This window comes from Theropithecus gelada, chromosome 13 (assembly GCF_003255815.1).
Source record: "Theropithecus gelada isolate Dixy chromosome 13, Tgel_1.0, whole genome shotgun sequence".
Taxonomy (NCBI): Eukaryota; Metazoa; Chordata; class Mammalia; order Primates; family Cercopithecidae; genus Theropithecus; species Theropithecus gelada.
The window spans coordinates 105,451,545-105,466,936 of record NC_037681.1 but is presented as its reverse complement, the minus strand read 5'-3'; the positions used below and the strand labels follow the sequence as shown (position 1 = coordinate 105,466,936).

General features: G+C 40.3%; 1 protein-coding gene across 1 annotated transcript in view; it reads left to right on the top strand.

Moving 5' to 3' along the window:
- SUCLG1 (succinate-CoA ligase alpha subunit) overlaps positions 1–841 on the top strand; it is a 36,056-nt gene extending 35,215 nt beyond the window's left edge. Inside the window, exon 9 of the mRNA XM_025353747.1 lies at positions 600–841. Coding sequence (XP_025209532.1) covers positions 600–626 — 27 coding nt within the window. The 3' untranslated portion in view covers positions 627–841. The remainder of the gene's footprint in view (positions 1–599) is intronic.
- The last annotated feature ends 14,551 nt before the right edge of the window (positions 842–15,392 follow it).

The window sequence follows — 15,392 nt, the reverse complement described above, 5'->3', positions numbered from 1 at the left end:
CAGTAAGTGGCAGCAGGGATCTACACATTTTATCCTAATTGTTAAAATCTAGAAAAATAGGATTTTTGGTATTGTTTCCTTAAACACTACTTTGCTTAAGGTATTTGTTTGTTTCAGGTATTTCTAAGGTTCTTGACATTTTGTTCAAATCCTAACAATCTGTCTTTAGCTTTATTCTCTGAGAAAGTGAGCAAACCTGTTTCCATTGCCTTATTAGAAGGGCTGGATGTAGTTCATGTATATAGCACTACAGTTTGGATAAGCACAATGAAGTTTCTCAGATCCTAAAATTATTGTTATTATACTGCTGTGAAAAAATACATATTATTCAAAATCTCCCTCTCTGCTTCTAGATTTAGGAAATATAAAGTTGAAGCTCTGCGTCTTGTTTCATGAAATTCAAGCTGACACAGACTCATTTTGAAAGCTGTTGTTCTGTGTTCAAACACCCTCATCCTGGTACATTTTTCTTCTGTAATTTGGTTGTTCAAAGGATCCTAAAGATAATAGGTTTCAAAATCATTTTGACCATAAATGTAATTTGGATCTTTTATCTTTATTCATTCCATCTCTCTTCTCTCTCTCTTCTGTTTCTGAAGGAATTTGAAAAGAGGAAGATGCTATGAAAGAAAAAAAAATTCCTAAAACTGTGGAATGAATCACTTAGACATGTGACCCTGCAGCAGTTTGCTTCTGTTGTCCACTGATTATCAGCCTATGTGCCTGACACTGGTCTTGCAGTACAACTGGACGCCAAAACAAGGTGGAGGATGTCCTGAATGAAGATGTTTTCACCTCACTGTATAACAGAGACAGCCAATAAATCTACAATTTGATTTCAGTATGGTTTGGGAGACTTCTTATTGTTCCAGTGTGAAGGATGAAAAGAGTGGGAGAAATGGAGGTGTATTTATGTGTGTGTATGTTTTAATGGGTTCTGATTGTTTGTTTGTTTGTTTTTGGAAACAGAGTCTCTCTCTGTCACCCAGGCTGGAGTACAGTAGTGTGATCTTGGCTCACTGCAACCTCTGCTTCCCAGGGTTCAAGCAGTTTTCTCTGCCTCAGCTTCCCGAGTAGCTGGAATCACAGGTGCCTGCTGCCACGCCTGGCTATTTTTTTTTTTTTTTGTATTTTTAGTAGAGATGGGGTTTCACCAAGTTGGCCAGTCTGGTCTTGAACTCCTGACCTTGTGATCCACCCGCCCACTGCACTGGGCCTTTAATGGGTTCTTTAGAGAACATTGTAACCAAAACCTCTGGGGGAATGAGGCTGTAACAGTGTCAACATTGCGTTGTCTAGCTTAGACATAGAATGACTTCAGGTATCTTTTGAATTATTGTTTTCTCATATACGTATATATCTCCATCATGCAGGGTAGTTCAGAGGGTTGGAGATGATGCATGAAGTCCCTGGCATGTAATAAGGCAACTTAATTGTCATCAGTGCCTCTATCATCACTACCATCACCACCACACCATCATCATTATCATCATCAGGATTAGAGGCAGAAGCTCATTTATATTTCAGTTTCTGCCTCATTGGGGAAATGAGAGTCTTCACCAATGCCATGCTTTTCTGTGGTTCTGCAGAGAGCCCATCCAGAGCCTACATTCTTTGTTTAAGGTTGAAGACATTCACTACAAGAAAACTGGAAAGCTGTTAGCCATCCTACTTCATGTTCAAAAGGGAACTTCTTAACAAGAAGTAATCCCAGTGGGTAATTGCCACTAAACAAGACAGAGGTGGTGCCTGTCATCAGGAACTTACATTCTGGAACAAAATATCAGATAGTGTAACTCTCCTGAAGGAAACAAATAAGAGCATAAAAAAAAAAAATAGTATTAGGGAGAAGCCCCTGAAGAAATGCAGACGGGAATTCTCCCTGGGGAGGGGACGTGCGTTGGGACCTGAGGACTGAGAAGGTACCAGCCATGCAAAAACGGAGTGTGAACACTCAGGTAAGGGAACAGCCTGTGCAAATTCAGGAAGGGGGAAGAGCTCATTTTGAGGAGGTGAAGGAATACTGGATGGTTTGAGATGGGTTAGAGGAGGTTTGATGGGCCTGAGGAAATATGTTTTGGGAGCTTGCATGACCACGCCCAGGCTGCTGCTGAGAACACAAAAAGCAGGTGTTAGGTGTCACAGACCAAGGAATTCTGCCCAGACCAAGGGACACATGGTGATCGACTTTCAGATCAAGTAGACTTTAGTTTCTGCTTATTTCCTCAGCTTAAAAATGTGGAGAATGGCTCCCATGCCAGAGGGTACCTGGGTATACGTTGTGTGTGAGGGTGCTCATCACGGCAGGCTTGGCTAGGGCTTGGCATTGCTCCATAAACTTGAGTGTACCCTGCTGCTGTGCTTAGGACAGCCCAGGGTGACACTACTGGTCCAGAAAGGAAGGCATTTCCTCCTCCCTCTAAACCAAGGACCCTATAAGGAAAATGTCTTGGTTGAACTCACTGGGGCTTTGTGACAGGGACACAACTCAGATGATAGGTAGGTGACCTGTCTTAGCTCAGCTCAAAGTGCTATAACAAAATACCATAAACCAGATGGCTTAAACATTTATTTCTCACAGTTCCAGAGGCTGGGAAGTCCACTGTCAGGGTCCAGCAGGGTTGGGTTCTTGGTAAGGGTCTCTCCCTGGTCTACAGACAGCAATGTTGTGTCCTCACAAGGTGGAAAGAGCTAGCTAGCTTGCTGGTCATTTATAAAGGCATTAATCCCATTCAGGAGGGCTACACCCTCATGACTTAATTACATCCTAAAAGCTCCACCTCACAATACCATCACATTCTGATTAGGGTTTCAACATGCAAATTTGGAGCGGCATAAACATTCAGTCCACTGCATGACCCTAACAGAAGGCATCCTTTTCAGGGTGCACCCTGACCCAGGGTTGCTCTGGGATTGCCTCAGCACCCTGACCTGTCCTCTGAGCATCTGTCCCAAGACTACATCTCTCTTTTCACTCGTCTGTTCCTGTTGCCTAATCCAGGGAGCTCAGTGTCCCCATGACTCTTTCATCTTCTTCCACCACCACCTGCATCTTCCCATTCCCTTTCATCTTGCTTTTCCCACCTACCCTCTCCACTCATAGGATCCTGTGAGGCCACCTTCTCCTAACCAGCTCTCTCACCTCTCTCCCCTCTTACAACACCGCCACTACCTCTGATCTGAGAGCTCAGATGGCAGTGGGTAGAATTTTAGGTTCTGGTGTTTCCTATTTCAGTTTTATTAACAAAAAAAGTGAAAGGGCTACTCACAACTCCAGTAAATTTGAAAAACTTTTGTTATGTAAACTTTAAAACATTTACAAAAGAATTGTGATGGCATAATGTACTCCCATGTACCCATCACCTAGCTTTGAAAATTATCAACATTCTACCATTATTGTATGATCAGTAAGAGTAATCTCCAATCCATGTCCCATAGTGGTGATGTTGTTATAAGAGTTCTTTTGTTAAGGTAAATTTTACATACTTTGAAATGCATAAATCTCAGCCATATACATTAGAGAAATGGATGAACCCATGGAACCACATTTTCCTCATAATATAGACCATTTTATTATCTCAGAAAGTTCTATCATATCCTACCTAATTGCCTCCTCTCTATAGGTTACCTGTATTTTTTCTCACCTGAAATTAGTTTTGTCTGTTTTAGAAACAGATATGAAGGGAATCATATAGTATGTCGTCTTTTAGGTCTGACTTCGTTCACTCAGCATAGTATCTGTGATGTTCACCTGTGTCATTGTGTAAGTAGTTCATTCCTTGTTATTGCTGAATACTATTCCATTGTGTGGATACTCCACATTGTGTCGATCCATTCTCCAGTTGCTGGCTTTTTTGTTGTTTCCAGCTTTTGGCTGTTAGTAAATAAAAGCTGCTATGATCCTTGTGTGTAAGTCTTTTTGTGAACATATATATTCTTTCTTCTTGTAGACATATGTAGGAATAGAATAGCTAGATGTAATAGCATGTGTATATTTAACTGTCTTTTTTCCAGAGTAGTTGTACTATTCATGTTCTATCCCAAGAAAATATGAGCGTCTGTTTTTCCATACCTTCTCTGACATTTGGTATTTTTGTTCTCGTTAATTTCATTCTAGTGGGGATGTCAGTGATATCTCATGCTTAAATTAGTGTTTCCCTGAATAATAATTGTGCTGAGAGGCTGAGACCTTTTTTTTTTGAAGATGGGGTCTTGCTGTGTTGCCCAGGCTGGTCTCAAACTCCTGGCCTCAAGCATTCCTTCCACCTCAGCCTCCCAAGTTGCTGGGATTACAAGCGTAAGCCATCAGGTCCAGCCTAATGTTGAGCACTTCTAAGTGTGCTTTTTGGCCTTTGGTATTTTTTTCCTTGAGAAGTGTCTTTGCCTATTTTTTATTTCTTTGTCTTTTTAGGACTGAAGTTCCAACAATTCTTCCTATATTCTGAGTACAAGACCTTTCTCGAATCTATATTTTAAGAACATTTTCTCACACTCTATGCCTTGCCCCATTCATTTTCTTACTGGTGTCTTTTGATGAACTAAGATTTTAAATTTTGATAAAGAGCGACTTATCTTTTTTTTTCTTTTTTGTTTACTGCTTTCTCATCCTAAGAAATGTTTTTCTACCCCCAAGTTCATGACACTATTCTGCTTTCTTGTAAAACCTATATTATTCATTATTTAGTTCTTATATCAACTTTGAATTAGTTTTTGTTTATTGAGTGAAGTAGGGGTCAAGATTGAGTTCTTTCCTTATGGATATTCAAGTGGGTCTAGCAATATCTGTTGAAAAATCTGATCTTTGGCCATTAACTGCTTTCCTTTGTAGTAGAAAGGTCAATTGACCATGTATGTATGGGTCTGTTTCTGGACTGTATTCTATTAGGCCTTTTGTAATTTAAGATAAATTTTAGAATAAGTTTGTCAATTTCTATGGAATTATGATTGTGATTGAGTTGAATTCTGTATATTATTTTGAGAAAAATTTTTATTTAACAATAGTTTTCCATGTTCTTTTTTTGTTGCAGAAATACACAAATATGCATTGATTTTTGTACATTGAATCTAAAGCTTTGCTGATCACTTTTTAGATCTAATAGTTTTAAAAATTAGATTCCTTAGGGTATTTTTTATATAGAAATTTGTCATCTATGGATAGGGTAAGTTTTACTTATTTTCCAATCTTCATGCCTGTTTTGAAGATTGCTAGAAGTTGCTAGCTTAAAGATGTTCATAGATGTCCTTTAAACATGTGAGGTAAATTCCCCTTTATTCTAAGTTAGTTAAATGTCTTTGTTATTGTTGTGGGGCTTTTTTGTTGTTGTTGTTTCCTTTTCTTTTTCTTTTTTATGTGGAAGAGGTTTCACTATGCTGCCCAGGCTAGTCCCAAACTCCTGGCTCCAGTGATCCTCCTACCTTGGCCTCCCAAAGTTCTGGGATTACAGGCATGAGCCACTATGCTCAACCTTGTTTATTTTTAAAATCATGAATGGCTGATGAATTTTTTCCAGTGATTTTTCTGAGTCTATTGAGATGACCATGTATATTTTTTACTTTATTTTGTTAATATGGTCAATTTAAATGTTTGATTTTTAAATGTTAGCTTGCGTTCCTGTTTGTAATTGCCACTTGGTCATGATCTTATCCTTGTCATACATTGATGGATCAACTTGCTAATAGTTTGTTAAGAATTTTCATGAACATGATCATGAGGGGTATTGATCTTTATTTTCTTGTAATAAATAAAATTTCATACACGTCCTTGCCAAGTTTGGTATCAGGGTTATATTGCCTTTATGCAATAATTTGGGAAATGTTCTTTTTTCTTCTGCTTTCTGAAAAAGTTGGTGTCAGGTTGATATTGTTTCTTCCTTAAATTTAATAGAATTCGCTAGTAAAACCATCTGAGCTTGAAATTTGCTTTGTGAAAGCTTTTGATTATAAATTCAATTTCTTTGATAGATAAAGGACCTTTCAGATTTCCTATTTGACCTTGTACCAATTTTTGGTTTTTACTGCCTACTGCTTATTGGAGAAGGCCTTTAACTTCTGCTACAAACTCAGAAATCTCACCCATTGTAGTGCCCCCTTCACAGGTAATCTCCTTCACTGTCTGCATGATTTGGTCACTCTACAATGCTTTCAGGTAATTGTTGTCTTATAAATAATTTGTCCTGATTTAGTAATTGTTATCTGCAGGAAGGTTAGGTGGATCAAGCTATTCCATCATTGCCGGAAGCTGGAACTCTACTGCATCTTTTAACAGAAATGGAAACCCCCTCTTCTTGGCCAGCACTGCTACTCCCCTAAAATGAGTAGCAGTGAACAGAGCAAGGCATGCCATTCTCACATGTAATCAGATTTTTCAAGTTATTTCACTGAGGGTGTCAGATTTCACCCTGTCCTGTGAAAGTCACATGCAATGGCTTTCAGCTACATCCACATCATGGGTGAAGTCCATGACCAAGATTTTAACAGATTTCTGTAGTCTAAAGCTGTCTTGGTCACTTCTGGTCTGGTGTTATATTGCCACTGCCTTACTGCTTTGAATATCTCACACATTTCCCATCTCCCTAGGTCTACACTTCCCCAACGCAGAATGTAGCCCCTTCTTGAATTCTCCACAACCCATTCTAGAAGCTTAGTTTGTGGTCGACTTTTGTCAAGAGAAGCAGCAGGGTGTGCTCAAGCTGGGAGTATCAGTCATACCTTTCTTGAGTCATACCAAGGCCACATAGAGATCCTTTCCAGGAACTCTTCTTCTGCAGCTCCTGTTGCAAGCCTTCTCCTGTCTCAGGCTCCCCAAGCTCCCCTGCCAGAGCTCTGCATCTCCACGCTGCTCCAGTGCCAGCCATTGCCAACTCTGAAAATCACTTTTATTTCCTTGGTAGAGCTTTTAGCACTTACTGCATCTTTGCCCTAGCATGTACCAGCTTTTCAGGATGTCTTGATCTTCAAAATCAAACATGTTAACACTCTCTAAACAATCACAATTACAGGTGTCCCCCTGGGGGGACGAAAATACAAAATACAGTACAAAATAGGATTCTCTTTTTGTCCTGTTGCCCCAGATTCCAACCTGTAATCTGGCTGATTCCAGTTCACTGTTACATTCCAACACCAATTCATTGACACCAATTAGGTGTTCTACAGTTCAATTCAATTCTGACACTAACTACCTGAAGTTAACACAGACCTCATGGGTTAAGGGGCTCAGCCCCATAAGGCTGTTCCCACTTCCAATGCCAGTCAAAAGTCCTGGTTTTACTTTTGCCACCCACACTTTTGTCTTACTTGGTTACGAATCTGGGGCTTCCCATAATCCCCTTAAGAGTCAATAATTTGCTAGGATAATTCAGAGCTCTCTGAAGCCACCACACTTATGATGGTTACAGTTTTATCATAAAGAATACAACTCGAACAGCCAAATGGAAGAGAAAGGCAAGGTCAGGAGGACCTTCTGTCTCTGCAGAGTTGAGGTGTACCATCCTCCTGGTACACAGTGTTGGTGCTGAGATAGTAGACAGGAGCTGAGATATTTTCCAAGAAAAAAGAACGCTGAGTGGTAAAATAGGATTAACTGGAAATGATTATCATTTTTGGCCCCAGATCCTTTTTCAAATTCAATGAATACTATGGACTCTTTGCCCAGAAATGCATACCCTTGCACATCTTTGGCACTAGAATTAGATCCTTTGACTTAAAGCTCTTCCCTGAGGCATATGTATCATAATATTCAGCTCTTGCAGAAGCAAAGACTAAATCTTACATGGGAATTACAGGATTCATTGTGTCCCTCATCCTTGAAGCTAGTCTATCCTATTCAGGCAATTTATACCTGCTGCTAGACAGGTGAGCATAATTTCCCATTGTCAATCCTTTTGGCAGCAGTTTTGCTTGTTTCTGACTGGGTTTGTTTGGTCCTGTCTTTTCTAGGTTCTGGCCTTCTGGCTTTGCATCACTTACTTTGATTCCTGGTCTGACTCTTGCACTGGACATTAGGACCTACTCTCCCATGTATTTGAAAGTTGGCTTTCCTCAGTGGATTTTGGCTTGGGTGACCCTTTAGTTTTCACCACCCTGAATTGTCCCTGGTAGGTGTCCGACGGCACACCCAAAGGTGAAGCTCCCTGCTATCAGCAACAGTGAGACGTCATTGCCGTCTTTAGACATGAATTGTCAAGGGGTGGGAACTGTTCCTAAAGCTGATGAGAGGCCTCAGGCAGAAGCTGTGGCCCTGTGTAGAGGAAAGAACCGCTACCCAAGTCAAACCTGATGTGGAGGGGTGAAGGGAGTAAATGCCTCACACACCTCGAAGCTCCTGTCAGTAAGAGGATTGACTGAACTCAACTGGAAGGCAGAGAGTGGGCAAGTGCCGATTATGCCATGCAAAGAGCAGTCTGCTGGGGGTACACGGCAGGGCAGAGAAGGGTGGAAAATGGATCCAGAGGCTGACTGGAAACATCCCAATTCCAAGTCATCTACCCTGACTCTCACACTTGGCCACCATCATGGCCAGTGTAGCAGCAGGTCCCTTTTTGGGGGAATTTGGGGAGAAACTAGATATTAGATACTGTGGGAGGTTAGCGTGGGGCACAGTGGGGCAATACCTGATGCCTCCATGGAAGTTCTTGGTGGAATTTGGCATTACCCCCTATACTAAGGGATATTCTCCAGGAAAAAAAGAATGTTAATATTTGGTGTGCTCTCAGAAGATAAAAGGGCATTTGCAGGGAAATATACCATGGTATTAGGTTTCTTGGGTGACCCATGAAACAAGTAAAAATAGCTTTAGGACTGTTCAGGAAGTGAGGGTTGCAGCTGCAGATGAGCACCCTGGAGCCCAGGAGGTGAAAGGCCTGGGACCTGAGAGGGGAAAGGTCAGGAGGCTGGACCAATGCAGTGTCCCTGGAGAGTCCAGGACTCACACTATATAGTTTCCCAGAGTCTTGATGGTAATTGTGCAGTTGTAAGTTTTTTGGTCCTAGGCTGCTCTCTGACTGGGTTTTCTTTTTCTTTTAGTTTTTATTTTATTTTATTTTGTTTTGTTTTGAATTTTTTTTCCTTCAACTTTTATTTGAAGTTCTATGGTACATGTACAGGATGTGCAAGTTTGTGACATAGGTAAACATGTGCCATGGTGGTTTGCTGCACAGATCAACCCATTACCTAGGCACTAAGTCCAGAATCTATTAGCTATTTTTCCTGAGACTCTCCCTTCCTGCCACCCAAGGACAGGCCCCAGTTTGTGCTGTTCCCCTCCATGTGTCCTTGTGTTCTCATCCTTCAGCTCTCAAAGTGTTTCTCCCAGCGTCACCCGGTAGGGAATATTTTGCCCAGAGCAAGGCAGACAGGATGGGACTTCTCCCTGAGGCTCACAGGCAGGTAGCACTGGCCAAGGACACAGTTCCCTTTCTGTGGTTTCTGTGTGGTCTTTGTCTCTTACTTCCTGGATGACAGAGAGGGACTGTAACTAAGAAGACCTCTAAAGATTGACCTAGCCTTATTTTCTAGATAGGAGAGCTGAGATTCATGGAGATAAAGCCTAAAATCAAAACTGAGTTGGTGACAAACTGAAATTTGAACTGGAGTGGCCTCTCCTGTCTCTTAGACCTGTACCTCACTTTGGCGAGGGGCTGCAGAGGGCATATGAGCCAGTCAAAGTAGTTCAGAGGTGAAGGGGTGTGGGGGTTCAGTCAGGATGGTGGGAGAAATTGTAAAATTATAGGAAATAAACACAAACCCTCTTGGAAGGCCTGGGAGTTTGCATAAAGTGTTTGGCTGAAGGCAGCTGAATTCTCTTAAAAGCTTAGGGCATAGAGACATGGGAATGTAGAGTGGTTTATCTAAATAACTTGTTTACTCTTGTGGTCCTAAAACTAACCTTTCATCATTCACGGGCAGGATGGCACTCTTGGGGGAAGGTAACCAGGTTGATTACCCTCTAATGGTGTTGACTCAAAGCCATTGTCATTTAAAGTGTGCTAAATAAATGCTGCAGGGCCAGCGAGTCAGGGCCATGGCTGCAACTCTTTATAGCACCCTTCTTGGAGTCTGTAAGTGGCCTGGATGCTCAGACAGACTGACAGGCATAATATCTGTGTCTGTGTATGTTGTTCATCCACTGTTGGGTCAGGTTCTGCGGGACAGACCCCTGAAAAGGGGAGGAGCTCAGAATAGGCAGCATTTTTAGGGACATCATAAGCCACAGAAAGTTATTCAAACAGTGTGAATTACGCTTGTGACCTACTCTCTTTGAATTTTACATATGAATAGGTTTGCACTGAGATGGAGGCACAGTCAGAATGTGGTCTGTAGCCATGAGACGGCATCAAAACAAACGACTGGGCAGGAGTCAGGACCTTGCCTTTGGCTTCAGGGGCTCAGAGCTCAACTCTTCTCACTAATGAGCTGACCACAGACGACTGAGATAGATGATGCAGGAGGGTTATGGTAGCTTTAGGAAATGCCACTGGAAAAGGAATGGCAGTTCCACATCAGTTTCACTTCATCAAGAATTCCATCAAAGCTCTTCAGGGATGGGCACCTCTGATGTCAGCTCTGTGCTATCTGGAACTGAGATTTGAAATTGCTCGTGATCAAAAGCCTGGTTAGTTATGCTGTAACCCAAGGGAAAATTGAGCTGATAATGTAAAGGTCAGTACTCATAGCTTTTATTAAATAAAGGAGTTCTACCTTTTAATAACTTTTTAGCTCATTAGTATTCTGATATTATGGAAAGTAAGGCATCTTCACAGCAGCTGAATTAATGATGTATCAATATTTGAGAACTTTCATTTTGAAACAGGGTAGGGAGGGCCTCTGCAATTCTATCTGTTTTTTTCCTGGCAATTCCTAGCCGCTGGGGAAGGTTAAGCAGTGACTCAGAGAAGAGTATGTCCCCTCTAACCAGGCATCTGCAGGTGACAGGTTTCCAGTGATGGGATGAAGTGAAGGAGGTGCCCACAGGAGAGTCATCCTCAAATATCATCCAAGCCTGGTGTTATTTTGTTGGCCAAACCCTAAGATAAACCATGTATGTTTTGTCCTTCCCTTGACCACCTCAACTGCTTAAAATCCATCTTCTTATAAGTCTATACTTTAACCCAAATGCCACCCCTCCTTTCCATCAATATTTTCCAAACCCCAATGTCAAAAGCTCTTAGGGACTATGATTGGCATTTGAATTCCTGTAACCCAAATTTTCTGTGCTCCTCACGGTGTTCAGCTGGGCCTGCAATTTATATGTCCTACATCTACCTATCTTGTGCTTCCCAAGCAGACTATGTTTCTGAAGGGCAGAGCCTGCATTTTATGTTGCTGTGTGTCTCTCAGAGTCATGCCCTATACCTACTTGTTGTTCAATAAATATTAAAGAATAAATGGTACTTTTTAGACCCAACTCTGCAGGCTCAAAGGAATTGTTTTATGCACAAAGTTAAGAAAGAAAAAGCCAAACTCCAGCAAAATCACTTTCTTTTGCATTCTTCATTTTGATGAGGTCTCTAAGGTGTGGTTTTCTAGATTCTTTATGCCCCTAATATACTCCAAATTACCTTATATTTCTGTTTTATCTAAAAATAGGAGGTGACATGTGAGGATACAGAGCCCCGGTCACCTAGAGTCATATACCAAAATCTGTCAGAGTAATCTCAAAGACAGATCACACCAGAACGTTTTATTAAAGGCATTTACCTTGCACCAGGTAATTAGGCACTATAAAGTTAATTCATACTGGAAAGAAGCAACAGGAATTTTGGGTGTGTTGAATGTAATTCAGCCAATTGAGACAATGATGATTAGGATTACTCTGGGAGAAACTACTGTATATCATTCTGGTCCAGGCACTATTTGGAGGTCACTGAACAGATGCCATTTGAGATACTGCTATACACTAGGAAAGCAGGAAAGGGAGAAAACAGCAGAAGATTTTAAATGATTCATATTCTGTGTCCAAGGTATTTAAACCTATCAACTCTTTAACTGCCCTCATTGCAGGGGCATTCAAAGTCAATCCGTTGAACCTTCAACCTGAACTCAAATTAACCTACACTTTACTTTTACGCAGTAAGTAGATAAATGATAATAGTTGAGGATATGTCCCCCTCTAAAAGAATTTTTTTTAAAAAAATGAGGGCTGACCCATTTCTCTCTCACAGTCATTAGTCACCTGAGTTACTTTAGGGCAGTTGGCTACTCAGAATCAGCTCACAGGAATCTAGCTTTCAGCAAGCCACAGCCAAATCCTGCTCTTAGGCTTCTTTGCTGAAAAAGACCATTACCACATCACCACAATCCCACCTACAGAAATTCTGCCCTTTACTTCCTCCCCAGGCTCTATTTCCGCCTATAAAATCAAATTTGACTAATTGCTAAGTCCACCTAAACTGTCTTACACAGAGGAATGTTTTATTATTATACATAATATATATGTGTATATGAACACACACACACAATTTGCAAAAATGCAGCAAGCAGCAGAATCCTGGGAGTCAAGTGCACGCATTTCTCTCACAAGGCAGTCTTTCTATGAAAGTCTTTGAGATTGTCCTGCTTTTATAGGATGTCATAATCTCAGCTTTCTCTTTCTCAAAAATTGCAAAGACAGATGAAAAATGCTCAATTTCTGAGACCAACAAGTGTGTCTATCTAATTCACAACTGTAGCCTCAGAATCTGGTAGACAGTAGATGTGAAATACTCCTTGGGTCATGCCCGTAGACTACTAAGTGCTCTATAATAGTCGATGAAGATGATACATTTAAGATTTAATCTAATAAATACATGTAAATTTGTTAAATGACCAAATGAGTCCTGACTGCCTACACTATTGCTTTCTTTTGGATGCTGGCCGAAATGGGAATGAATGTGGTTAGAAGGGAGTGTTAGGTCTTAATTAGATAGTTCCATTGGGAAGCATTCATCCGACTCAAGGCAATGGAGCAGGATGCAAATAGAGGTAGCTGGGCAGGCTTACCATGAAGCCAATCAAGCTTAAGCTTCAAGGCTTCTTATTGCCCTTCCAAGACTCTGTGAGGGGCCTTGGTGATTCTGTATTCCCCATCTTGCATTCCTTTAAAAAAATATTTCATTAACACATCTATCACTACCCATAGTTACTCTGTGTGTGTGTGTGTGTGTGTGTGTGTGTGTGTGTGGTGTGAAGACACTTAAAATATGCTGTCATCAAATTTTAAGTAAACAGCACAGTGTTACTAACTATAGTCACCATGCTGTAGAGTAGATCCCCAGAACTTATTCATCTTATAACTGAAAATTTGTGCTCTTTGATCAACATCTCCCTAATCCCACTACCCTTCACCCCTCAGCCCCTGGTAACCACCATTCCACTCTTTGCTTCAGTGAGTTTGACTTTATTAGATTCCACACATGAGTGAGATCATGTAGTAATTTGTCTTTCTATGCCTGGCTTATTTCACTTAGCACAATGTCTTCCAGGTTCATTCAAGTTGTTGCAATTGGCAGAATTTCCTTCTTTTTAAAGGCTAACTAATATTCCAGTGGGTTTGTGTATACATTCATGCACCGCTTAACAATGGGGAAATGTTCTGAGCAATGTGCCTTTAGGTACATTCATTATGTGAACATCACAGAGCATACTTACACAAACCTAGATGGCATTGCCTACTACATACCTAGGCTCTATGGTATAGCTTATTGCTCCTAAGTTTCAAACCTGTATGGCATGTTAATATGCTGAATACTATAAGCAATAGTATCACAATGGTAAGTATTTATGTATTTAAATACATCTAAACATAGACAAAGTACAGTAAAAGTATAATATACAAGAAAAAATTAGTACACCTGTATTACCATAAATGAAGCTTGCAGGACTGGAAGTTGCTGTGGGTGAGTCAGTGTGTCAGTGAGTGAATAGAGAGTGAATATGAAGGCCTAGCACATTAGTGTACACTACTGTAGAGTTCATAAACATTTTATACTCAGGCTACACTAAATTTATAAGCATTTTTTTCTTCAATAAATTAACCTTAGCTCACTGTAACATTTTAATTTTATAAACATTTAAAGTTTTTAACCGTTTGATTCTTTTGTAATACTACTTGGCATAAAACACAAACATATTGTATGGCTGTACAAAAATAATTTCTTTTATTTCTTTGTATCTTTCTTCTATAAGCTTTTTACTATTTAATTTTTTTTTTTTTTTTTTTAAGTAGAGATGGGGTTTCACCATTTTGTCCAGGCTGGTCTTGAACTCCTGACCTCAGGTGATCCACCTGCCTTGGCCTCCCAAAGTGCTGGGATTACAGGCATGAGCCACCATGCCCGGCCAAAAAATGTTATATTTTTACTTTTTAAATGTTTTTCTTAACAACGAAGAGACAAAACACATATATTAGCCTAGACCTGCATAGGGTCAGGATCATCAATGTGACTGTCTTCGGTCTCCATATCTTGTCCCATTAGAAGATGTTCAGGAACAATAACACACGTGGAATTGTCATCTCCTAAGATAACAATGCCTTTGTCTGGATACCTCCTGAAGGACCTGCCTGAGGCTCTTCTTGAAGCAGTGTCACTCTTTTCAGAAATATGTCCATAGTGGCTTGCTTGGTTTAGTTCTTTTTTTCATTGTAGATTTGCTTCTAAGCATATAATGCACCATGAACATTCCTCTCTATTAATGAAAACCCTTCAGTGTGAGGGTCCATGCTTTCAAAGTTTTTAAGGAGCTTGTTGAGGTCTGCAAAAGCTTCTGCTAAACCATTCACTGTGAATTTTCTTGGGGGTTCTTCTTTTTCTTCTCCCACAATTTCCTTTTTCTTGTTTCTTCTTTAACTATGTGTTCCTGCTCCATTATAATATTATGTGGTTTGTCATTGACCAAGGTGTTACGTGGCTCATGACTATACCAAAATTTTTTATCCATTTATCTGTTGAAGGACACTTAAGTTGTTTCCATATCTTGGCTATTGAGATCAATGCTGCAATAAACATGAAGATATATTATAGATATCTCTTTGAGATACTGATTTCATTTCCTTTCGATATTTAGGCAAAAGTGTATAACCCAAAGTGAGGTGGCTGGATTGCATAGTAGCTCTATTTTTAATTTTGGAGGAACACCCATGCTGTTTTCCATAATAGTCGAATTTACATTGCCAATAGTGTGCAAGGGTTCCCTTTTCTCCACACCATCACCAACCTTTGTTATGTTTTTTCTCTTTAGTAATAGCCATTCTAAGAGGTGTGAGGTGATATCTCATCGTGGTTTTGATTTGAATTTTCCTAGTGATTAGTGATGTTGAGCATCTTTCCATATACCTGTTGGCTACTTGTATGTCTTCTTTGAAAAATTGTCTATTCAGTTTTTTTTCCCATTTTTTAATTGGGCTATTTGATTTTTGC